Source organism: Branchiostoma belcheri, unplaced genomic scaffold (genome assembly GCF_001625305.1).
Source record: "Branchiostoma belcheri isolate BF01 breed outbred unplaced genomic scaffold, Haploidv18h27 scaffold1, whole genome shotgun sequence".
NCBI lineage: Eukaryota > Metazoa > Chordata > Leptocardii > Amphioxiformes > Branchiostomatidae > Branchiostoma > Branchiostoma belcheri.
In genome coordinates this window covers 785,880-810,947 of record NW_017802379.1, presented here as the reverse complement: position 1 = coordinate 810,947, position 25,068 = coordinate 785,880, and the positions used below count along the sequence as shown (strand labels likewise).

Here is a 25,068-nt window from a genome sequence, read left to right as displayed (position 1 = left end):
GGGGTGTGGGCGATGGTGGTGGACTGTGGGGTTGGGAGCGGGACGGGGGGTTTGGCAGGGATGGTGCTCGTTGTGGGGGTGAGCTCTACCGTTGTCTGGGCAGGGATGGCGGGACCAATCTTTTCCTTCTCCTCATCCGCTGTCAGACCCTTCGCCTTATGGATGGCCTCGATCTGCTCCTGTAGGGTGATGTTCTTCTGTGCAGCCCGTGTCGTGGCCTCCATACTGGCCGTGTGGCCGTCCCACGTCACCTTGGTCGTCTTCTTCTCCTCCTCTCCAAGTTTGCGACCGATGCGCGTCTCCTCGTCACCGGCGCCGAAGATATCGGTACGGCGCTCAGCCAGCATCTTCAGGCTGCTGTCGATGGCAGAACCTGTGGGAAATGCAGGGTTTAACTTTGGTGCAACATAACAGCCGAAGGTGCTGAATAAGGAGACCCTTTCCACACAACAAAGAACTTTATTCAGATGTTTCAGTGACCGTATGCCACTTTTATCAGGGCAAAAAGCAATCTCAAACATCTTGGATAAAATACTGACTTGACAAAGAAAGCTGCAGATTTTATCTTGCAAACTCCATGATTTTTCCTTAAACTGTCATCATCAGTCCACCTTTCAATTCTTCCCAAACTAACATCTACAGACAGAAGAGGCATGGAGTCTTACCTGGAGCGAAGACCTCCTCCTGCGACTGTTTCTCCTTGAGGGAGCTCTGTTTCTCCTCCACCCAGCGCGGGTCCAGCAGGCTGATGCGCATGTGCTCCTGCAGCTTGTCCACCGGGATCCGCTCGCCCGTGATCGGGGACACAACCCACGCTGTCGTGTCCTGGATGGTTGGCGGCTGGATACGTGCAGCTGGAGAGACATACAGGATTACATTGTAGATTTATATTCTCTTAGGTACAAACATTGACAAGAATTTATATTCTCTTAAGTACAGACAATAACAATCATTACACTTTGATCTATATTGTCTTAATTGACAAGCATTATAATCTATATTTTGATTTATATTCTCTTAGGTACAAAGAATTGACTAGCCATATATTTTGATGGTTTTCTACTCCAGAGTCGAATTTTATCCACATAATACACAATAGCAAGATTAGTTTCAGTTATATGTTTCACTTACATCTGCTGCTCTAAAATTGATCAAATTTAACAATCCTTATGTAAAGAATTGTTTTGAATACATGTATAGACAAACAATGGTTTGTGATTGTTAAGAAGTAAACACCAGTATGAACTTTTAGTATTAACATTCTTTCTTGACATTTTGGAAATATTTACTTGTGATTGATTGATTGAACTTCCAATACACAGGACTTACCTTTGGGATCGTAGTCTCTTCTGATCTGCACCTCCTCCGGCTGGGGCGGCAGGGGGGGAGGCTGGGGGAGGGCCTCCTCGGGGGGAGGCTGGGGTGGGGGGGTCGGGGCATCCTCATCCACATCTGAGTCCTGGAGAGGGAGGGAAATATAAGGATTCAAAACCCTAGTAGCTGAAGATTCTACACAAATATTTTCAATATCTAACAAAACCTGTTTTTATCTATTGAAAAGGGTTTTGGTGTTGAGAAAACTATGCTGCATTTTTTCAACAGCTGATGATAATTCTGCACTGTTATTACTTAGACAGTATTACTGTATATTTGCAGTTTCTAACTTTATTATTAGCAAACTCTTGTGTGTTGCATCATAAAGGACACCTACCCCTTCATCCATGTCCTGTTCTGTGGTGTCTGCTGTACCAGGCAGTGTTGGACCTTCATCTTCTGTGGAAGAATGACACAGTCAATTTTCTGTTAAAATGTGTGCTAAAAATTATTTCGGACTTGAGTGAAGTCAAATGCCCCATTAATTAATTAAAAGACCACCTTTGAAGAAGAGTTAGCTCTAACTAGAGATAACTTGTTCAGAAAAATAGTTCAAACTTGAGATAACTTTCACTCTGAGCAAAAATGCACACCATTCATTCAATGTCCTGCAAATTAACACAACAATCTACCTTCATAGTAGTGTGACTAGATTTTTGCTGGTTCACCCAAATTTATTGGGTTGGGAGCACCAGTGCTCCTAAGCCTAAAAGTAAGTCTGAAGCCCTGTAAACCACCCACCGTCCTCTGATGAAGCCTCGTCCATATCCTCCACCTCCATCTCCACCTCGGACGGCTCCACGGTGTGACCCTTCTCCATCCGCTCCTGGATCAGGATACGCGCGCCCAGCTGGTCAGGCGTCGTGGGCGGCGGCAGGTTAGCTACAGGGGGAGGGGGAACATTTGGGAAATGTTTGTAAGAACGTCTACTTCCTAATCTTATTCCAGATCATGATGCAAACAGTCAAACACCCATATCAATAGTTATGGCAGTGAAATAGATTACTACTTAAGTACATAGATGAACTGGAATATTTTGCTGTAGTACATAATTCACAAATTACATTGCACATGTTTTCTTCATTTTTTTTCACTCACTGACGAAGAGTTTACTGATGTTTAGTTTATGTTCTTCTAGAAGTAGACACACATGATGTTTTATAATCATGAAGCTGAAAGTTAACATGCATTTGTTCAGTACCATCTTATATCTAACAGTATGTGGTGGAAATACAGGCACTGTTATTGACCTTTACTTGATCTAGAAACACACTTGTACCTATTTCATGTGGCTGGAAGTCCACCGTCTCCACCACCACAAAGTCATGCCAGTCAATCTGCAGGAAGGCGACTCTCTCCCTCTCTCGTTCATCCTCCTCTCTCTTCCTCTCTCTCTCCTGGAACTTCTCCCACTCCACCCGGTACTTCACCTGGTTCATGATCTCCCTTGGGTTGTCTCCCTCCTTCTTCAGCTTAGACATCAGGTTCTTGGGTGGGATGAGAACCTACAAGAGAGGTAACAGTTATACTGAGCATGCTGTCAGAACATACTGCACCTATGTGAAAGCCAGATTTTTCACGGTTTTCATTAATTTGGTCAATGTTGCATGAGAATTTTACCTGTTACAGACACTGTCTAACAGCAAGGTTAAAAATTTTTAACCTCCTTGCTAACAGTATAGTTTTCAACACAACAATTGAAAACTACAGACAGGATGTCATAATACATTACAGGTTTCACACAGGCGCAGTACCTTCTGCCGATGTGCTGTTATATCAATGACATCATCAACCTATTGTTATGACCTATGAGTCCTGTATGAATGGTGTACCTGTAAGACACACAACCACTTACATAAACCACTACCTTTTGTCCATCCAGATACCAGGCTGCAACATCACCTCTTACCTTAGTGTACTGTTCTACCAGCTTGGTGAAGTAGTTAAATAGACTGTGTTGCGGCCGGAGAAAGTCAAACTGGTAGTTCCTCTGTTCCTTGTTCATCAGGTTGGTGAGAAACTGGCGACCGTTGCGCGCCACGAACTGTGCTGTCAGCTTCACGATGTCCAGATCGTACGCTGAGATGGAGGGAGGGTCGGCCACGAACTCAAACTCTGCTGGCGGCTCTTTGGGGACAATTGTCTCTTGTACTACCTGTGGCTGGGAGACCTGGAGGCAGAGAAAACATCAGAAACACATCATCATCATGTCTCTGGATTAATCCAGTGAGGTAGAGTATGTATATGTTTGATAAAGTCACTCCAGTACCCCCAGTCCCTCACAGCAGACAGAAAAGCAGTCCTTGCAAGACCAGTGTCTCTCTCTATCATTGGCACAAAGGTGTAATACAAAATAAAAAGGTGCTACTATTGGCTTTTGAGAAACAGAAATAGAAAAGGACTTTCTTGACTGAAATACTGTATCTGCAGGATACCAGAGACATCAGATTCTGTTCTGTGATCACAGAAACATACATTCAGTAACAACAGTGTTCAGAAATTGATGAGAATAGAAAAGACAGTTATGAACTAAGAAGACAAACCTTCGGTGTCTGGAGCTGTGACAGGTTCGTGACCTTTGGGATCATCGACTCCTGAACTTTGCCCTCCTTGATGTCAGTGACCTTGTGCTGGTAGTAGGCATGGTAGGGGTCATCTGTAATAAGAGGTCAGGGTGTCAAGGGTCTGGAGAAAAAACTCTGTAATTTAGTGTAAAGCACAATGCTGTCTCGAATATCTAGAATTCAATTTTCATTGATAAGTGATTGTAAGAATTTTCCTAAAAGAAATACTGAACATGATGATTATTCTGAAAGAAATTCAACTTTCCAGTGCTATAGATTTATACATGTACATTCTGATACTAAGACACACAGTGACAAGGGTAGACTGTGAAAAGTGCTGTGCCATTCAAGACATTGTGGTGTGGTGTGAAACATGTTTTTTTTTTTTAAAGACTTGAGCTACAGTCTTACTTGGGTTGAGGAAGTTGAACTTTGGGTTGTTGATTTCGTTCTGTCGGATCCGGGACTCGAACTCAGGCCCGTTCCTGGCCACGAAGCTGGCAGTCTTGTCCACAATGTTCCTGACCTCGGGAGGAGGGTAGATGATGCCCACCGTGGGCTTCTTGGTCTCCGGAGCTGCAGGCTGCTCATTAGGCTACAGACGAGACCAAAGTAATTAAGATAAGTATACTATTACACTAATTTTTCTTTGGATATCAACATATATTATAAAAATCACTTAACAACATAAAATGATAAAGCTAACATAATTTGTCTTTTATTTGTACTATCGTAGTCTTATACCTAAAAGATATCACTATCAGTCACTGCCATATACACATGTAACAAGAGTGCTGAGCACATACAAGAGAAGCAAAGTTGTGAAACTACAAAACAATATTTTGTGAATCAAAATTTTTGATTCACAAAATATTGTTTTGTAGTTTCACAACTTTGCTTCTCTTGTATGCTTGCTTAGCCATATAGTATAGAGGATTGCTATGTCAGATCAAGGTTAGGAGCTCCTTGGGAATAGATCGCTTGTACAGTTTTGTAGCATTTTCTTTACTACAAGAAGTGACTTGTTATATGATTTTCTTTAGACCATCATCAGGTGCAAACGGCCCAAACAGTTTGGAGGTCTGAGAAACGTCCCAAACACGTTGTTGCGCATCATCTCACAACACATGACGCAAAATAAATCTGGTCAAAGAAACATAACTACAAAATCAGGCACGGCGATACTAACCTCCGGAGGGGCTTGAGATTGTACTTCAACGGCTGGCATGTTGATGAGCGGTAAAATACGATCTTGGGGGAGAAATTACGTCTCAAAACACAGACATTTCGGAAAACGCCGCACAATCCTAAACCAAAATGGCTTCCCCTCGTAATCTCGTTTCGTCTCGCGAGAGAATAAGAGAACACAAAATAGTCTCGTAAACAGCCACTAAAAAGGACATTCCTTATGTTTTATCTTTCCTCTGTGATCAGTTGCTGAATGATATTTTAGAAGAAAAAAATATTTAACATTATCTATTCTAACATAAAAACAAAATGTATAAAATTTACGCTCTTAAGATTATATTTCTTTAAGATCTTCTTTTCTTTCTTAAAAGTTTCCTCTGTAGCCTGATTTGAGATTAAGACTTGCGCAGGACGATGCGCAGTGGCCTAGATTCCACAACCGGACAAAATGGACGTTGCCGATGTAAACAATCCTTGACAACGCCAGGTTTTCACGCCAGTAACTTCTCTTTCGCTTCATCTTTAGACCAGGTATGACTTTCTGTGTTTGTATGAATGTTTTATGTGTTGTTTAATTAATTTTGGTTGAGATACGCTCTCGAATTCCGGAGCTAGAGCGATGTGTTAGTGAGTAAACCTGTCGTCAAGTTCAACAGGTGGGGAGGGGGGCTAGTAGTGTTACGCTTGTTGTAGTGGTATGAACGAACACATATTTTTCAAACAGAAAAAAATTAATAGCACGATTTCTATAATTGACAACTAAGCGTAACGACTGTGTAGTGCCCCCAATGAAGCAGAAATCAAGTTCCCGAGCCATCAAAAAAGTTTACAAACAGGTGTCTTTTTTCAAAAATTAATTCTTGATCAATCCAGACCTATGTGTTTCTTCGTGATGCAGTGCAGTTCCTCTGTTCCAGGTTGTTATATAATTTGTTCCCAGGATGGCCCAACTATTTACAACACATTCATGAATATAGGCTGTCCTCAGAATATCCCCAGTTTACTGTCATAACCTATTGTGAGGCTGCTGAGCTAGGAGGACACAACTCGGTTACTCGACCATTCATCTGTTCCAGGTTGTTATTGTGCCCAGATTGGCTCAACACATTGATTTTGTGTGTAGGCTGTCTCAAGAATAATGCCTTTATTTTTACTGTCGTAACCTACAGTATTTGGAGCTTGATCAAGTTGATGTAAGTTTATTTTTTATTGTAACTGCTGTTGCAGGTTGTTATTGTGCCCAGCATGGCCCACCTCCTGGGTAGCCAGTTCTGCCTGGACAGTCTGCACAATGATGTGCTGGACGTGCAGGCTGCCGTCATGGAGGTCTTCTCACGGGTCGGGCCGGTCAGGTGAAGTATTCTTTTGGTTCTTTCTTTGTGTGTGTTTACACAAATACACAATGCAGCATTACCATACATGCCATTGTTTTTGTCTGTGGAAGTGGCAGCAGTATGTTTGATTAAGCCAGGAACATTACTGTTTGTTATTAAGGAGTTTCATGTCTAGTGTGTTTGGTTGTTTGTGCCCAGGTAATGGCCTCATGGCCAAGCACATCAGTTCTGTTCTTAAAAGATAGACAAGCTGTGCTACGTCATTGGCATAAGTAGTAAGTTTATCATACTGTAACATGTATGAAAGGAAGGTTTTCTGTATACGTCTGTTTGGTATTTAATGTACTATATCAAGCAATGTTATACCGTGTACACAGATATCCCTCCTGGAAGTTCCCAGATAAGATCTCGTGTGACATCAACATAGAGGAGCTGCTGGAGAGGTTCCAGTACAGCGAAGACCAGGAGGACCAGGAGGACAACCAGGTCGCACATATCATGCTGTTTGAACTGGTTATCGACAGGTTAGTAAGTCACCGGTAAAGACCTTGTGCTTGTGTGGTTTTATTTTCCTATATGGAAAGTTTATGAATAAAGGCTCTGTACTTAAAAGTTGTTACAGTTGCTTTTCCACAGCTAGCCTGGGTTCCATCCTCCGTAGTTTCCGCCAGCTCAGTACCTATTGCCGTGTGTAGCCAGTGACATTAGGGAGCTGGCGGAAACTACGGAGAATAGAACCCAGGCTAGGTTCAGCTAGAAGCAAGATCAAATACATGACTTGTGTGATTAGTAACATTGGATTTCTTACATCTCTATAGGGATACCATACCTATTAAGGTATGGTATCCCTACCAATGTCATTGTACATCCGAATTTTCTGTCTTGGCTTTGAAAACTATAGGATTTGGTAACAATACCTTATCCTTGAGGACTCCTGCTAAGTGTATGGATTGTGTAACAGTAACTTAATCAATAAATGTCTCTCCCACCCCTTCCCCCAGACTGATGCTCCTGATGCAGAGTTGTTCGAGGTTTGCTGACGTGATGCTGAACGCCGGCCAGAGTCGGCCGCAGACGGCGGCGGGCCTGAGCTCCTCCCTGTCCCTGGGGCTCGTCATCAAGAAGTACTGGAACAAGATGGTTCAGCTCTGCACCATGCTGCAGCAGCTACAGTCAGAGGTAGGAATATAGGATGTAGGTACAACAACTGGTAGTCGGGTTACCAAAAAAAAACTATTCAGCCATCTCCGCAAGTAGTGAGCTGAAATAGGTTTCATAGCCAAGAAAACACCTGGCTTGTCAAAATTCTCTTTGGACACTTACAAATTTTGTGTCTGTCTAGACTTAATGTATCTAGGACTACCATTTCATTGTTTTATAAAATGTTAAATCATGTGCCTTTTGAAAATTATTTTAATTACTGAATCTTGGTCTTTGTGATGAAAGCTATGTCATGAGATTTTTTATTCAAATATGACTGACACATATTGTACTGTCTTACTCATTCTCACAGTGATATACATTATAAACATTTCTGCTAGACATTCAAGATCAGCTGGTTAGAGTTTCCATATGTCAAAAGGTATCATTTATTTTCCAGAACAAAACCAAGGACAGAAAAATAGCCAAGTATGAAGCAGCGCTGTCCAAACAGCAGAGACAGAATGCTGTCAAGGACTTGTCAGCTTCCACCGTCTTCTCTACTTCTGAACTCAGCTTGTCCGACCTGAGTCTTCACGACACAACAGGGACAAGTAAAGGAGGCTTGTCTTCAACCTCTCCTCCCTTGGACTTTGCCCGAGATGTTGGTACAAAGGCGTGTCAGACACTTGAGACGGCGTTTGTGCCTTGTGAGGCCTGTTTTAGAGTACAACAGAACCTCGTAGATGTTGGCAACAACGTCATCAACGTTTGTCAAACACAGGGGCTCCCGTCGTCGCTGAAGACTTATAAGGCTCAGCAGCACCTGGAGACAGAAATGTCAGCTGCAGACGTCTCCAGGTGGACAGCTGAACAGAACAAAGACATGCAGAGGATCAACAAGCACCTGGAGAACTTAATGTCCCAGATTAACCCGCTGAAAGAAGAGGTAGCAGCAGCAGAAAGGGAGAAGGCAAAGCTGCAGAAGAGAATAGACGGATTCGACGGGGAGTTGAGAAGAGAGCAGGAGGTACAACGAGCGGAACTCAGACAGAAGGAGGAGAGGATGAAGAGAGTGGAGGAGGCGAGTACAGAATCGTTAGCAAGGATGGAGAACATCAACAAGGAACTGAGTGCAGGAAAGAAGGAGTTAGAAGAGAGAGTAGACAGGATGAGAGTTGAGTTGGATGGACAGGAACATACCATCAAGGAACTGGGTAAAGATTTTTTTATTGGTATTGGCACTGTTCATTGCATACAAAGCACAGACAGCATTGCTGACTTCATGCACCACGATTTACGAAAATACATTCAATAAATGTACTAGTAACATTAGATTGGTACATGTTACAAAGGGTCTTCATCTTCAGTTGGTTAAGTTTTCTTTCATTGTTTTATTTTAGTGGTTGGGTTGGCCACCAGAAGTGTGACAGGCTAATGATTACTGAGTATGTTACAATAGTTTTACAGTTGTGTGTTGCAAGAGTAGGAAAAATTTTCTGCCTTCAATTTTTCAGAGGTGATGAAATCAACCCTCCTGCTGGAACTGAAGGATGGACTGGCCAACAAGTCGGAGGTGGAGCAGGTGCAGGACCAGCTGCAGCAGGTGCAGGAACAGCTGCAACAGGTGCAGACTAAACTCTCAGACACAGAAAAGGAGTACAACAAGGAGCAAGCCAAGAACAGGAGCCTAGCAAAGCATGACCAGGTAGGTAGAACTTCTATAGAATCTTGACATTTAGTTATGTGCTAAGAATAACTTATGATTAGAGTGATATGAAATGCAGATGTCACAGATATTTTTATGACATTGATGCCTCCCTTTTACAATTGGGCCATGTAAAATGAATCAGACAAGGACACTGCCTGTAGTGCCCAAGGCAAAGGAGTACTGCAATATATGATAGTCCAATTACAGAAACATGTGAAGAAAAACTTTTGAAGCAAAAACATTATGAAGCAAGTTTAAACTGCGATTTCCTACACTACACAAGAAATTGAACTTACCCAAATTTTCCGCTGTACAACTGCAGACTTGATCAAAGTTGTACAGTAAAAAATTTGGGTAAGTCCAATTTCTTACGTTAAAAATTACAGTTTAAACTTGCTTCATGATGACTTTTACCAACACAGATAAACTTTTAGATAAAAAACATAATTTGTTTACGCTTGGTTGCCCCCACAGTCGATGCAGGCAAAACATGACAGCCTGATACAGCGTCTGGATGAGCTTGACCAGGAGTGCGAGGAGCTTCGGACAGCGGTCAGCGAGCAGGACGAGGGTCAGGAGGGGTTACGGGAGGAACTGGACAAGGCTCAGGCCGATAGGACACGGGCACAGGAGCAACTACAGGCACAGAAGGTAGGGGGAAGTTTCTATTGTGTTTGTAATGAGGGATGAATAGATTGGAACTTAATGATATTAGAATATTTTGTTTTGTTATGATGATGATGATTATTTTGTTATGATGTTGAATTGTACAATTGGGTCATAACTAAAAATGTAGCGACAGAGAATGTGTGATTTTTCCCCTAAATGCCCCCAAAGTATAAACATGTTGTAGTATGATTTTGCTTAAACTTAACACAATATTATTGCTTGTTCATACTGGTTTCTCACAAGGCATCCTCAAAAAGGGAATCAGCAAAGCATGCAGTAAGTGGTTGGGTCTATGGTGTAACATCTGAGTTATAGAATGTGTTTCTAAGTTTCATCTACAGTATATTTTGGCACTGACAAAGAACACTCTCCACAAGAGTTCTACACAAAATGACACTCTATAAAGTCATCTAAATCTGTCATTACAAAGGTCATTCCAAAGGTCATCTAAATCTGTCATTTCGAAGCATATTGTGAACATGCATCTGTGCACTGTCTTTAATTTTTACGAGTGATAGCATTTTTATGCCACACACAGAATCTTGCTGCTAGCTCTTTATTATGGTTAAAATCTCACAAACTGAGGATTTGATACCTTTTAATGGATGAAGGAACTTTATTGTATGTTTATGCTCTTACAAGCAAAGTACAGGTCATGTATAAAGCAGTAAAAGTAAAATCTATGGTTGTATCACATTGAAACAGGAGCTGATGGAATCCCTGAACAAGGAGAAGTCGTCCCTGCAGGACCTGCTACAGACACTAGAGGGCAGCGTTGACCAGATGAAGCAGCAGCTACAGGAGGCGCAGGAGAGGGAGAAACTTCTGGTGCAGTACCCAGACCTGCATGGCCCTCCCAGCTCACACGTCACGGAAAGTGAGTTTTCTTTTTTACGTCCGGGTATATGGAAGTATTGCTTTGGGTGGTTGAGCTGTGTGCCTGCTTATCCGGACAGTATAATTATAGTACAGTGGATTTGAATTCATTTCTCAAGCTAACTGATATCTAGCGCAAGTGCAGTCATACCTCAATAAGGCTATGTATAGCTGCATAGTTCCCATTCTGAAGTTTTAATCATCCTGTCACACATTGTTTTGGAGGGCTGACCATCTGCCATCTTCATATGGGCAATTATGACTGGTTCAATGTGCACTGAAGCTAGGTGTTACTGGTTCACTGTGCACTGAAGCTAGGTGTTACTACTAACAACGTGGTAAAGTAATTTTGGCATACATATGTTTTGTACATATGTTGTTATAAGTTAACATATCCCAATGTATCTGTTCCAGGCACAGGTGACATCCTGACAGACATGGAACGTCAGCTGACAGCCAACAACATCCGTATCCAGGTGTTACAGGACCAGAACCAGAGTCTGCGCAACTCCATCGCTAAACTCAAACAGGCCCAGCCAGCTACAGGACACAGCACACGGGTGAGATATGTGTACTTAGGAATAGTTTTGGTGTATTGTCTGAAGTGAAAAGTACATGTAGAACTACAGTCAAAACTTCCCAAGAATACCACACATCAAAGCACACCATATTCAGAAAATGTATTAACTATATTTAATTTAGCATCAAACAGATATTACTACCGGTAGTATGATATGTTATAAATTGTTTGTTTGTCTGTGTTTACTCATGCTGTTTGTGTTGCAATGGCAGGTTTGTTATCTATGAGTGAGCCCGACAGAAAGACGGGTGCACCAGACAAATGACAAGGACCATTGACAGAATAACCTGGATGGCAGACAGACTGACAGACAATGAACAACTCAGACTCATTCTTTCACAATAAAATCATCTTTGCTTGCACATTTCCACCTCTGTTTCTTCTACACTTTTCAATATTTGTAGGTTTCTAAATTTTGCAGATTCTTTTTTAAACAGGTAGGGCATCTATCATTGAAGTAAAACTGTTTTTTTCCCTTGATGCAATTTTGTTTCTGACCTTATCCTATCATATGGAAGGCTACTTAAGTAGAATCTGATGTTTATGTTGTGTTTTGTCCCCTTTTCCCCCCACAGTTAACAGAACCTGTGACTTTATGGAAGTCCCAGAGTCTGAACGGCCTGGAGCAGACACCACGGCGAGGCAGTGCCAGTCCGCAGACACCACCGAGGGCTGCAGAATGGGACACGTCAGTATATTAACAATCAATCAATGCTCCAGTGCCATATGGAAAAAAATCTTTTTGTATCTATGAGTTGAGTTGCAAAGGCATTCAGATGCACTGCAATAGTAGATGGTAGTACTGTAGTTTCTTGCTTCCTGTTATTACATGGTATAAACAATGCATGCTGTTAACTCAAAGCCATTAATTAATTGTCATGGTTATGCCACATTTATCTTATGATTGTATAACCCTCACTAAGATCCTTGTAGTTCTCTACCATAGTTTTTTGCTTAATACATACATGTAAGTTTTTTTAAGTAATGCACGCTGTTAAATCCAAGCCGCCTGTCTCTGCATGCAGACCTGCACCGGCACCGCTCAGAACCTCCCTCTCCAACCCTGACCTCTCCGACTCTGACAAGAGACCGCTGTCGGCTTACAGGACGCGGCGCTACAGCCCCGCTCTGGACGACACCATCTCCACCCTGGGGCTGCCCCCCAGACCCCCGGGAAAGACGTCGAGTGGCTCAAACAGGAGGGTGGGGAGTGCTGGCAGTACAGGGGGTGGGGGGAATGTGGCCGCACACAGCACTGCTGTCAGTGCAATCGATGTGTACAAGAAGATGAAACAGGTGGGTTAGAGTGTGTCTGAACTTTTCAGGTTTCACACGTGTATTTTTGGAAATGAATACTTGGAATGAAAAGTGGATGAAAAGGTCAGGCATATAGTCTTATACTAGACTAATACTGTAGACTTTTAGAGTTGCAAACAATAAAGATTGACTTAGTTATTCAGTGAAGGAAATTGAAATACTTTTCAATCAATGGTTTATTGTGGCAACTCAAAACAACCAAGTACTTAACAATGTACTGTGATAGAAGGGATTCAGTAAGATTTACCCACAGTTTCACCTTTTTTTAAATTCTTAAAGTCACAGTGCCATATACCAAGGAGCTTTCAACATAAGCACACTGCATATACATTGTTATATGACCCAGCCATCAAACAGTCTGTTGTGCCCGTGTTTTCTCAACAGGCAGGAGTTTTTGCCCCACAGAAGAACATGGACCTGGACATGAGGGAGAGTTTCACCATCGGGAGGGGGGCACCAGTCAAAGGTCAGGCCAAGGGCAGAAGACCTGGAAGTGGAGGGAAAGGTCGCAAGTCAGGTTTGTATACTAGTATTTTGTCAAAATTTTTTTCAAACTTTCAACTTCATTGAAACTTTTGAAACTGTAGTATCACATAAATTATGATGGTAATGAGACAAACTGAATGTTCTAAAATGATTAAAACATTCAAGTGTGATCAGGAGGTTCAGCCATGGATGATTGATGTTTGGAGGTAGGGTAGCAGTGTTCGGAGTTCAAATTTGATTCAAATGTGACACTCAAGATTTGATTTGCATAGGAAGGTAGATGTGGCCTAATAAATCTGTTCAGACTGCTCCTAAACTTCAGCCAACCTTGTTTGGTGGTTAGAGGAAGGTTCTGAATTTGTGACAGGCTTTAATGAAGAGTTTTTTCTCCTGTTGTGCAGAGACCAACAAGAGACCAGTGTCCAGAGAATCTCCCCATGACTACCACCGTATGGACACGTTTGTGTGTGAGGGCTGCGACAAGATGTACACCTCAGCTAAAGAACTGGAAATTCACAAGTCTTACTGCTACGGAGGGATCTAACAGGAAATGTCCTACATTCCAAGACGTCTAGATTCCTAATTAGCCTCTGATACCCCTATGTTCTGATGCCCCTGTATATGTATGTCTCAGAACCCCTATGTTCTGAGTTGTCAGAACGTGGGTTTAGAGTTGTCAGAATATAGGGGCATTGGAGCATACAGAAGGGTATAGCTTATGATGTACATGTAACACCCTAACAAAGACGACATTTCCTTCTTGTGCAGATTACATGAATTGAGATTCATGTGAGTTAGACCACTATGTGTCGGTTCTCCAAGCAGATGCAGTGTTGTATTGAATGTTTTTGATGGTCAATACCTACAGTTACTGTAGTTTTCTTCCATCAGAGGTGTTGCTTTGCATTGTTTGAAGAATTCTAGTTGTGCACCACTGCCAAAACTGACATGTTCATTCTAGTTAATAATATGTGAAACTACATGCATGTGAATTTAGCCTTTGAGAGAAAACACAGATGTTAACCATATTTGACACCAGGAATTCAACTCCAGCTTACCCATACAAAGAGCTGCAGAATGTACACTGGGGTTATATTTGTACTGGTGTGTAGAAAAGCTGTGACTACATCATGCACAACACACGGTGTGTAGAATGGAAGCTGTCAATGTTGCAATTTAACGTTTCCACACAATTACAATGACAAACATATCTTCATGTATACTGTAATGAATTCAGCAAATATTAATGTAATATTGTCTGTACAATGTACAATGTAGTATGAATGTAAAAACTATAATGGCATTTTGTATATGGTGTATGAATGTAAATATGTGCACAGAAGGGTTCCAAAAGTTTTATATTTGGCTTAACACGATATTGTACACCATATCTTGTGATTGTATAGTTCAATTGCATGATTATTTAATGTTGGTGCAGAATAAATGGACACTACTGAAATGACTCTTTAGAAATAAGTCTTTTTATTTCAGGCTTAATCTATCTACAAGTACAATGTATGAGCATAACTCTGCAATATTCTGTGATTTGTGAGCCCTATACATGTATGATATTTTATACACAAGAGATCAAAATAGTAATGTCAATCCATCTGAGTGTCTGACAAATAACTAAGTGCAGCAAGCAGTATTTCACTAGCTAGCGCAACACACATCTACAGTTTTCGTCTCCTTCGTGAACCCGTCTCCAAACCCCACAGTCCGCACCAGCGTCGGTTTCTGGTCGCACATGGGGCACAGCTGGTTCCTAACCTTAGACGACCTCATCCAGATGATGAGATTGTAGCGTTCCCCCTCCTCGATCGGCATGGCGCCGTGTTTGTGCTGGCCGCGGTGTAGGAGGCCGTACGTGGGACGGTGCCTGTGTTCCTGATAACTGGGATGGGACTGTACAACCTACGGGAATGGAACACAGAAGTTAGAAATACTTTTTATCTAAAAAGTTTATAGCAAAGAATTGATGAAAGTATGCTTGTAAATGAGCCTTCTTAACCTGTATTCTCACTACAAGCCTACTGGGGAACCCACTAGTAACATTTGACACATTAATGAAAGATATCCTATGTATGGAGATAGCATGTTCAGAACTAGGGACAGAACCCTTGTCCATAGAGACAGTATCCTGTGCATTGGGATAGCATGTTCAGCACTAGGGACAACAGCCTTGTCAGAAGAATTATCTGCATGCATATAGCTATTCATATCCATCCTATAGTGTGATAATGAATACCAGTACAGGGGCCAATGACCATAGCATATGTATACATAGAGATACAGACACATAAGAATGATACATGTAATACTAGTAGTGATTAAATCATGCATCCAGCATGTTAACATTGTGCATTACCTGTCTCATGCTTCTAAAGTACAAAGAACCCTCCTCAAACTCCTTCCCCAGTGAGACATTCAGAGTGACCTCTGCGTTGTCGTAGTGGTAGCTCAGGTCTAGGTCCTCTCCTAGCTTGTACGTCACCACAAAAGCCTCGGAGAGTGACGCAAGAGAAAACATTTGAGCTAAGGAATACTGAATGAAATCAATTAATCAAGAAGACGGGGAAATAGAATTACAAGAGTTTTTGATAAAGGACTGAACTAATGCTGTAATACTGTAATGCTGAAGTAATGGTGCAAAACTTGGAGTTTTGGGTAGATGTTCTCACTATACTACATGTGCCTGCAAACTGGCATCACATTTATGCATTTCTTGTATCAATTCTTCATGCCTTAACTATACTGACCTAAACACCATAGAAAGTTAATGCCGCCAAGAGAGAGAAAGAAAGAGTGTACGTGTACCTTGTGTGAGTCTAGTGCATCCCCTCCCCAGTCTGGGTACAGAAGTCTGCACATGGGGCGTAGATAGTCTGTCCTCAGTGGTGTGACGAAACCTTCATCAAAACCAAGCTCATTCAGGAGAATCTAAAGTGAATAAAAGGAAAACCGCTACTTTGTGTCATTCTGTAAAGAAATACGATCTTAATGCAATCATAGGAGAAATTAAACAAAAAAGGATGGACGGCAACTTACAGTGAAGTCGTTGATAATGATTCATTCTTTCGTTTAGTCATTTCTTCTTTTGTTTATTGTATATATGTGCAGAAAGACTTAGTACTTACTCCATAATTGTTCATTGTGTTTGGCCTGCCCTTGGGAAGATTGCTTTCTTCAAAGTGAGTTATTTCTTCCATGAACTGTTGACAGAACTGCTTGGTAAAAACTGGGAACTCATAAACTCTGTCATCTGAAAAAAAAATCAGGGACAGAATACCATTAGATAAATGATGGGATTGATGAAAAATGTACAACATGAGTCATAACAAAAGTCTTAACTAGCTAACATTACATAGTGCAAACATTAACAGACAAATTAATCTAACTTACTCACCTGGTTTTGAGGTAACAAACTTCATGACATCTTCTGGACTAGTGTCACTTCTTCTGGACATTTCAACCAACTCCAAGAACTCTGGTGCAAAGAAGGATTCCTGAAGGATGAAATCACAGTAGAAATATTGTATAAACAGAATCAAGCATACTTCAGATGCTCTAATGTTGATTCCTGGTAAGCCACAATTTCATCCAGTCTATTTTCCTGCTACTAAATGAATATTCCATTTCACATTCACCAACATTGACCTGTCCTTGGTGCTGAATGACATTCACATGTGTAAAACCAAATCTTTTCTCGGTGCTGACTTTATTTTTACAGACCTTGAACTGACAACACTGCTCAGGAACCCACCTGTAATGTGTAGACGTGAGGATGGAGTGGTCTGTACTCTGTTCTGATCTGTTTTCTTCTCTCCAGAGACTGCTGAAACAGGTTCTGTCTTCTCTCCAACTCACTCTTCACCTGTGATTTAAATAGCATAGGGGTCATTCAAAGTACAAATCATGATGATACTTTCGTTTGTCCAATTTTACAGAGTTGTTGTATCAACTAGGCAACCTTGCAACTAAACGATTCATATTTTGCTATTGTATAATAAACTGGAGGAAAAACTGGTGTAAGAGATAGTCACCTGTGCCAGGACTTGGTCCCACTGGTTGTCTGTATGACATCCGTATTTCTTCATTACCTGTAACATTTGAACATATAACGTTATTGGTTTATGTTCGATCTAGAGCATTAAACCAGTAAAGGAAAGACGGCATAACGTACTAATAATTGTCAGCGAAACAGCTTGTCAACAGTCATTACGTAATCTGCTGTACAAGGGGGGGGGGCTTTGGTCAGATAACGTTCTAAAAATCTAAAACACACTATCTTGGAAAACGTTCACATTGGGGTCAAACCTGCTTGTAGTCCTCCCCAAACTGCGCGTCATCCCTGTACACCACGTGCACGTTGTAGTCCTTCAGGTAGAAATTGTTCGTAAAGAAACACCTGCACACGTAAAACTCGCCACCGTCTTCTGCAGACGACCCGGAAGTCGGTGTCGCCATTTTTCAGACCAGAATTTCGGCCTTTTTCGGCTGCAGTTTTGTCGTTCTCACGACCAGTAGATTCCTCGCTACTGTAAATAAGCGAACCTGGCTCATAAGCCGACTGGCATAGGGGAAATAACTAAATGTGGACGATTTATTTTCGGAATTTTACACACAAGTTTTCAGCCCTTTGGAGCCATGTTGGATAGGTGATACCATTTTATCAAAGGGGTACGGTTGCGTTTTCCAAAATAAACCTACCTGTGAGTTGACAAAACACGTATTCACATACTCATACCTTAAGAAAGTGTATTTTGACAAATGCGGTGGTTTTACTCGCAGATTTTACTCGCAGTTGTTTACGAAATCATTTATATGATTCACCCCCTTGTAGGCAATGTGATATCCCAGATGTTACTATCAATTGTAAACATTGTAAGTTGTATGGCTTCGAGTTACATTGTACATCATGTCGTGTGCGTTTGTAGTAACTGTTCTCGTGACGTTCTTTTAGACACTGCTATGTGGACTCCTCTTGAAAAAAATCCAATGACATGCCTTATTCCTCAATAAAACCATTAACACACATTTATGTGCGGTACAATAAAGTGGGTTCAAAGGTTCAATTTTCATAGTCAATTGACCTGGAAGGAAAGACTTGAACAACTTTGCACTATTTTTGGCTCAAGCTGGTAGCTGACGGTACAATTATTCCACAGACAATAAAGAAATACACGAGTACCTGAACAGCATGTGCATTTCACACCGTGTATTACACCATTAGAAACATTTTGTACAAAATTCCTCATGAATTATTTGCACAATCAAGCTTCAAACTCAGAACATTGAAATGGCTGCAACTGCCTTGCCCTTGGGGAACAATTCGCCCACTCAGTCGTTACGCTATTGTTTTCTTCCGCTGAACTGTAATGTTCCATGTATCTCGTGATCCTCCTCGTTGAACAGGGGGAATAACACTAAACATAAGATCTTCAAATCCGTGTGGGGAAAAAATCGTGGCCAGGTAGAGCCCAGGGCATTCATCCGATCCGGGTTTGCAGAATACAAAGCATTTAGGTTTCTTCGCTTAAGCCCGAGTTGTACTGCCAAACGTAGAAGAACGCCATGACCGTACGGGTCGACATCTTCTTGGCGTTGCTGACTGTTTACGCAATGCTGGGGGAAGCTCGAGTACTACAGCAGACAGGTGAGTTTGGATGTGGTAGAAAACTTTTTAATTAGTTTTACTCACTAAACCAACGCTCATTACAGCAGCATCTCTTGTTCTCTTGTAATTTTCTATTACTGTTGCTAGATTCGACGTAAATGATAAAGTGTTGACTCGCCAAAAAGCAGTTACTCAAGCAACTGGATATGATTTTGGAAACGGTCAGACGGTCAGTTAGTATCCACTTGCCTTCGTCAGTGACTGAGAGAACAGAGGAGAAATGCAGGTTTATAAGCACTAACTATTGATTGATATGCAAATAAAGAGAATACAATTTTTTGGAAGTCGAAAAGGGAACAAAAGTCAGACAAGTCGAGACAAGATAATGCAAATTAGTCTGAAAGCTCCTGTTATACAGAACAGGAGCTTAAGTGTTGTCTGTCCTCGGGGCTGGGAGCGCCAAATAACAAGTGCCGGAGAGATCGACCCGTAGCCCCCCTTCCCTGTTGACGGTGGGGTTGTACATTCTTTCATATATTGCCTCTTTAACATCCCGTTCCCACCAGCGTGTTTCGAGGTCTAAGATATCCGTGGACTCGAGTTTGAAAGAGTGACCCTGGTTGTGTTGTAGGTGGTGGAAAATAGCGTGGTATTTGACATTTGGCGCTCCCAGCCCCGAGGACAGACTTTCTGACTAATTTGCATTATCTCGTCTTGACTTGTCTGACTTTTGTTCCCTTTTACACTTCCAAAACATTGTCTTCACTTTATTTGCATATGATAATATCAATCAATAGTTAGTGCTTATAAAATGCATTTCTCCTCTGGTCTCTCAGTCACTGACGAAAGCTTAAGTGGATACTAACTGACCGTCTGACGGTTTCCAAAATCATATCCAGTTGCTTGAGTAACTGCTTTTTGGCGTATCGTATTACCTGGATGTCTAACCTTCATCGACGTTAAGTGTTGACTGTTTTGACTGTAAAATGACAATCTTAGCATGGAAGTTCACCTGTGATGGTAAACGTCATTATGAAATAACGACTGAACTCTAAATTTCAACACTTATACTAAATTAGGACTTACCCAAATTTTCGGTAACTATATTACACCGAATGAGCTGTTACACCCAACCTCTGCACATCTAACTGTACTAGCCGGGCCCTGTTTAAAGCTATCCAGTGTTGATGCGATAGAAATTTCTAGAGTTCTGTGCAGGCTACGTCTGTTTTCGCAGTGATGTTTATCCACTCTCCATTGACTCTTTGAATGGAGGGCTGGATGCGTAGCTCATACTCAGTATCAGGCCTCAGATCGTGGAAAACTTCTGCAGTTCTCTTGTCTGTGGTGGCCTGACCAGGGGGCGCAGCCTGGGGATTTGATTTCAATGACGTAGAGTGTGACGTCATCGCTGGCAGGTGCCCAAGTCACGTGTATGGTGTTACAGGTCTTAGCTTCCACTCGGAAGTCTTCCAGCTCCGGAACTGTGTTGAGGAAAGAAGTTGCGTTTTACTAATATGAAATGTTTATCAATTTGGGATTGACGTAGAATAAGACCAACTAGAAAGGCCGACATTTGCTTGGAAGCACATACAGCATATTTCAGTCCATCTCCCTCCCACGCAAAAGTGGACTATTCCAAACTTACCCCAGTGCAAAACTGGCAAAGGTTCTCAAATAACTGAATTAAATAGTAGCTATATGAGAACAAAGATGCTAGAACAAGTACTTTGAATCTCGTAAGCTTTACTAATCTTATTACAGGTATGCAAATACTAACAATGATGAGATTTGATACATTTTGAAGGTCTTAGGCACATAAAATTGAATGTGTGGGTCATTGCGCACCACTTAGGTGCAATGTGACCTCAGGTAATCCACAATGGAACACGTGTTCCATGGATGGAACGGGCCATTCTTTGGATAGAACATGGAACGGGTTCAGCACTTTTGGCCCTTTTTTGCTGAAAATAGCCATTAAAGTCCCCCAAATGAGTCATTTGGAAGTGGTGTATGCCAAATACGTGACTGCTATTCTGTAGACACATGTTCAAGGTACCCTTATACCGAATGTCATATCATTTGGTTGTAATACCAGGGCTCAGGATCCAAAAATCCATTTGTTGTCGAAAAATGCCCCAAAAAACCTTCATAAAAATTTTTCAAAGGCATTTATCAAAAAAATGAAGAAAAAAAATGCCCACTCTACCTCCATGCCCAATTTTGGGTCATTTGGCTGAATGATGGCGGAGTTGAATCCCTCAGAGCGAGTGGCAGGAGGAGAAGAAGAAGAAGAAACATGAGGGAACACAATATATTTCATCCATACCATGGTATGGACTGAAATATAATAAAGCAAAGGATAAACTCTCTCATTAAAAAATAAAGATTATCTTTGTACAATTTCAGCAATGGTTTTTGGATGGAATTGAAAGCATTTCCGAACCCTTACGGTTCAGACTTAAACAGGAACATAAGATAATTAGGCTCACAGAAAAAGGTCAAGTGATTGGTAAAAATGTTGAAACCAGGTACATGTATCAGGTGAATGGTAACTGCCTGGTGATACTGTCTTTGCAGCCGCCAAAACTGATTTGTTTGGAGATCTCTCAGGCTACATATTATAGAATGTAAAACGTTTTGGCGATTACGTAGTGAAGCTCACGTTCCCAGTATTTTACTGCATCTTCCGGGTATGAAACAATCTCGAACCCAGAGCAGTCTTTTGATTAATGCGATGTGCGCGCGGGACGCTGGGTACGAGATTGGCCTGGACGGTGACTCATGTTGGGGAATCCCCGACTGGGGGAACACCTGCGATGTGACACTGACGTACTCTCCAAGCAGAGGTTGTGGGGGAATGATCGTTATATATTAGCCGTGGCGACTCTTGGTTCGAGCTTACATTGCATTACCCTCAGCAAGAGTCGTGGAAAGATCCATTTGCAGAACTGCACATTTCCCGTTGGCTGCACGATGCTCCGTTTTCGACCCGGTTTTTGCTGTCCCGAGCTTCCCTACAATATAAGTTTATAACTCCACAGTTGGCCGGGTTGCCGATGTTCAGATCGGCCTATATATTCCACAGCGCGACCGAAAACTACCTAACCTCACTTATTTACGAACCGGGCGGCCATCTTGTATATAGTCGGGAATGTCCGGTGCAGCCGTCGGGACCGCTCGGTAGGCTTTCCGGTTATGATCGGAGAGTTTTCGGTCGCGCTTCGGTAATCACGACGCTACCGAGCGTTCCCGACGACAGTGGTAGCGGACATTCCCGACTATATACAAGATGGCTGCCCGGTTTGAAAACTTAGCGAGTTTAGTAGTTTGGGATTGCGCTGTGAAATATTTAGGCCGATCTGAACATCGGCAACCCGATTTTTTCTTGGGGGGGGGGTCCGGCAACCTTCTGTGGCTATTGGATACTGTCTTGCCACCGAAAGGGATCTGCTTGGAGATTAGCACTGAAGGATCCATAAATAGCACATTCACGCGTGATGCTCACAGGTTTGGACAGGCCTGGGATCTTACTTGGCTTATAAATCAAGATTTATAACCTAGGAAAGCAACATTTACAGAGCAATGTGGTTCTTGTCTAGCCTAACATAACAACCTTCTGTTCTGTTTATTCTTACTCCAACACATTCACGTAAATGGTGATCACCCCAACTTGCTACATAAATGTAATTCAACAAAACTCTACTACAGCATCAGTTACCATGGTGACGTCTACCGCCAGGTCATTGACCTCATGTGTTTGGAGAAGAAAAAAACAGAGCAAATTGAAAAGTAATAGGTTTTCCTACTAAGACGCCGATACACATAGCGTTTGAAACTGCCTTTCTTCTTTTTTTTCCTTATCTGGTTTGAACGCAACCCGGGCACATAATGTACCACATACATGCAATCACCCCAGGCGAGTTGTCCCAGTCCCAAGGCCAAGTGCGGACGAAGCGGGAATTATCAAACAACATCAGCCGTCGTGTTGACGTCAAGTATTACCTCCACACGCGCGGGAACGAAGGAAACCCGACAGAACTGGAGGATCCTGACGGCACTCCTGACGTCAGCGGCACGCCCTTCCGCAGCAGCCGCCAGACCAAGTTCATCATACACGGGTTCCAGAGTAGCGGGAAGGAACAGTGGATTCTCAACATGGCCAACGCACTGCTGCAAGCGGTGAGTCAGCTACATGTATATATCAACCAATCGATCAAGCAATCAATATATCGATTGATCTATCAATCTATCGATTAATGGTTAACCTGCTTGTTGTAATATATCTATGATGCAGTTAGCATGCAATGGAATTGACTTGACGTTTCTAAACATTTTCATTGCTTTCGTCAGAAGGGTATGTTTTCGGTTGAGTCTGGTGGAGCAGCTGTGGTAACGTATACCACATTAGTATGTATAGTTTAAGTGTTATTGCATAATGGTAACTGCCAGAAATTTCCTGTTTTTTTCTTCAATGAAATTCTCTGCTACCCTGTATAACTAGCTAGCAAGAGATGGAACAAATTTTACAAAATGAAAAGTAGTCACTTCGGTGACGGTTAGACATCCAGGTAATAAGATACGCCAAAACTGGAACTGGATATGATTTTTGAAACGGTCAGACGTGTCAGGTAGCATCCACTACCTTTTGTCAGTGACACTGGAAACTGTAAGAGAAATGCAGGAGTATAAACACGAACTATTTGGTGAATAGTAGTCACTTTTTTCTGGTTGTCTCTCCTAACAGGAGGATGTGAACGTGTTTGCCGTGGACTGGCACAAAGGCGCCAGCCCGTGGACCCTGCGTCCCTATCGGGCAGCCACTAAGAACTGTCGGACGGTTGGGCAGGTCAGCAGATTTAAATTTGTGACGTGACAAGATTCCTTCCATGGTTGGAATGTATCTGTTTCTGAAAAGCACGTCGTCCAAAAGATGGAAAATGATTTGTTTCAAGCCTCAGTCTAAAGCCTAGCCTGGGTACCAAGTCCGCTCCCACAGTTGCTACCGGGCAACTGTGGGAGACATATTAGCTAACCGGGATGTTACCCAGGCTATGTAAAGCCACATGTAAAATATAATTTTACAGAAAAAAACATTTTGCAGTTTTAAGATCCTTTATAAAGTTAAGTTTTTGCAGCTTTAAGACCCAGTAATATATCGTTAGCTGACTTTTGAATGCTACGATACAGAGAATAACAGTTAGTCATTATATTAATCAATTATGTTCTTGTCAAGACGGACAAGAACAGAACTGTACGAAACCAGATTGATTTTGTACTAGGGCGAATCAAGCAGAGACGTACAGTCACACAGGCACGAGCATATCACGTCCCGGAGATCAGCACTGATCACCGTATGGTAGTCGCCACCATCTGCTCGCCTCAAAAGGTGTGGTTTTCCAACAGATCCACACGGACGAAGGTGATCAGGTTAGGAGAAATCCGAAACGACAAGGACAAGCAGGAGCAGTGGGGGTCAGTAGTATCGGCAACAGTAGCGGCACAAGAACCCACCACGTGGGATGAAGCGGCATCCATGCTTGTACGAGTAGAACAGGGAAGAAAGATACTAGGCACGGAACAGCGTAGTAAGCGCACACAGACCTACTTCACGGACGACCCACTAGTTGCACAGATGTCAAAGCAGCAAAAAGATCTACGACATCATATACAACAACTCAAGAGGGGAATAGTGACCCGTGCCACACAGGACAGAGTTAAAAACCTCACTGTGCAGAGAAGGAAAGTGCAACACGAGCAGCGTAAGAGAGTACGTGAACTGGTCACTGCCAAGCTACACGCTCAAGCAGCAAAAATAGAGGTCATCAAGGACGACAATGCAAAGATGTTCGCCGCTATGAAGGACCTAAGGTTTAGTGGCGGAGATCCTCTCGCAGTTCGCTCCTCCAGCGGCGAGATGCTCATTAAACCGCTAGACCAGGCCAACACCATCTCGAAACACTTCGAAAGTCTCTTTAACATCGACGCAGCGCCTCTCCCTGAGTTTCAGGCTGCCCCCCTGCGCAACCCAGTAACAGCCACAGAAGTTGCCCGGGCAGCTTCACGGCTGAAGAACGGACGCAGCTACGGGGCAGATGGCGTCGACAAATGAACTTTTGAAGTACTGCTCCTCCAAGCCGGACGACCCAATGGCTATCACGATAGTAAAGATAATAAATGCTATGTTCAGCAAAGGAGAGGTCATAAAGCCA

The 25,068-nt window shown here is 42.3% G+C and overlaps 4 protein-coding genes across 4 annotated transcripts in view; 2 read left to right on the top strand and 2 right to left on the bottom strand.

Moving 5' to 3' along the window:
- LOC109481122 (splicing factor 3A subunit 1-like) overlaps positions 1–5,278 on the bottom strand; it is a 7,022-nt gene extending 1,744 nt beyond the window's left edge. The window contains exons 1-10 of the mRNA XM_019783988.1: positions 5,128–5,278; positions 4,350–4,533; positions 3,918–4,030; positions 3,284–3,544; positions 2,654–2,879; positions 2,116–2,256; positions 1,712–1,773; positions 1,330–1,459; positions 666–854; positions 8–373 (exon numbers count right to left, since the gene is read on the bottom strand). Of these exons, the coding sequence (XP_019639547.1) occupies positions 8–373; positions 666–854; positions 1,330–1,459; positions 1,712–1,773; positions 2,116–2,256; positions 2,654–2,879; positions 3,284–3,544; positions 3,918–4,030; positions 4,350–4,533; positions 5,128–5,166 (1,711 nt within the window). The 5' untranslated portion in view covers positions 5,167–5,278. The remainder of the gene's footprint in view (positions 1–7; positions 374–665; positions 855–1,329; positions 1,460–1,711; positions 1,774–2,115; positions 2,257–2,653; positions 2,880–3,283; positions 3,545–3,917; positions 4,031–4,349; positions 4,534–5,127) is intronic.
- Positions 5,279–6,356: 1,078 nt separating this feature from the next.
- Positions 6,357–14,472, top strand: LOC109480281 (coiled-coil domain-containing protein 157-like). The gene is made up of 12 exons (XM_019782824.1): positions 6,357–6,478; positions 6,838–6,984; positions 7,462–7,639; positions 8,061–8,817; positions 9,118–9,308; positions 9,786–9,962; positions 10,686–10,857; positions 11,271–11,416; positions 12,012–12,124; positions 12,462–12,732; positions 13,138–13,270; positions 13,641–14,472. Exons 1-12 carry the CDS (start codon positions 6,372–6,374, stop codon positions 13,781–13,783), a joined length of 2,535 nt encoding a protein of 844 aa, XP_019638383.1. The 5' UTR covers positions 6,357–6,371; the 3' UTR covers positions 13,784–14,472.
- A 372-nt stretch (positions 14,473–14,844) lies between these two features.
- LOC109464371 (2-oxoglutarate and iron-dependent oxygenase domain-containing protein 2-like) lies at positions 14,845–17,865 on the bottom strand. Its single transcript, XM_019761321.1, has 8 exons — positions 17,557–17,865; positions 17,283–17,339; positions 17,003–17,113; positions 16,646–16,745; positions 16,377–16,501; positions 16,057–16,179; positions 15,608–15,742; positions 14,845–15,153 (listed from the first exon to the last, which is right to left on the bottom strand). Exons 1-8 carry the CDS (start codon positions 17,704–17,706, stop codon positions 14,893–14,895), a joined length of 1,062 nt encoding a protein of 353 aa, XP_019616880.1. The 5' UTR covers positions 17,707–17,865; the 3' UTR covers positions 14,845–14,892.
- Positions 17,866–22,747: 4,882 nt separating this feature from the next.
- LOC109479367 (pancreatic lipase-related protein 2-like) overlaps positions 22,748–25,068 on the top strand; it is an 8,373-nt gene continuing 6,052 nt past the window's right edge. Inside the window, exons 1-2 of the mRNA XM_019781685.1 lie at positions 22,748–23,038; positions 23,604–23,705. Of these exons, the coding sequence (XP_019637244.1) occupies positions 22,748–23,038; positions 23,604–23,705 (393 nt within the window). The remainder of the gene's footprint in view (positions 23,039–23,603; positions 23,706–25,068) is intronic.

Bases quoted from the DNA above. Each gene is read 5' to 3' on its own strand.
- LOC109464371 (XM_019761321.1), bottom strand. From the start codon at position 17,706: ATGGCGACACCGACTTCCGGGTCGTCTGCAGAAGACGGTGGCGAGTTT. The intron at 16,180-16,376 runs GTAAGTACTAAG...TATTCACTTTAG, and splicing joins ACACAATGAACAATTATGGA to ATTCTCCTGAATGAGCTTGG. The intron at 15,154-15,607 runs GTAATGCACAAT...CCATTCCCGTAG, and splicing joins ACTTTAGAAGCATGAGACAG to GTTGTACAGTCCCATCCCAG.
- LOC109480281 (XM_019782824.1), top strand. From the start codon at position 6,372: ATGGCCCACCTCCTGGGTAGCCAGTTCTGCCTGGACAGTCTGCACAAT. The intron at 8,818-9,117 runs GTAAAGATTTTT...TCAATTTTTCAG, and splicing joins ACATACCATCAAGGAACTGG to AGGTGATGAAATCAACCCTC. The intron at 12,733-13,137 runs GTGGGTTAGAGT...TTTTCTCAACAG, and splicing joins TGTACAAGAAGATGAAACAG to GCAGGAGTTTTTGCCCCACA.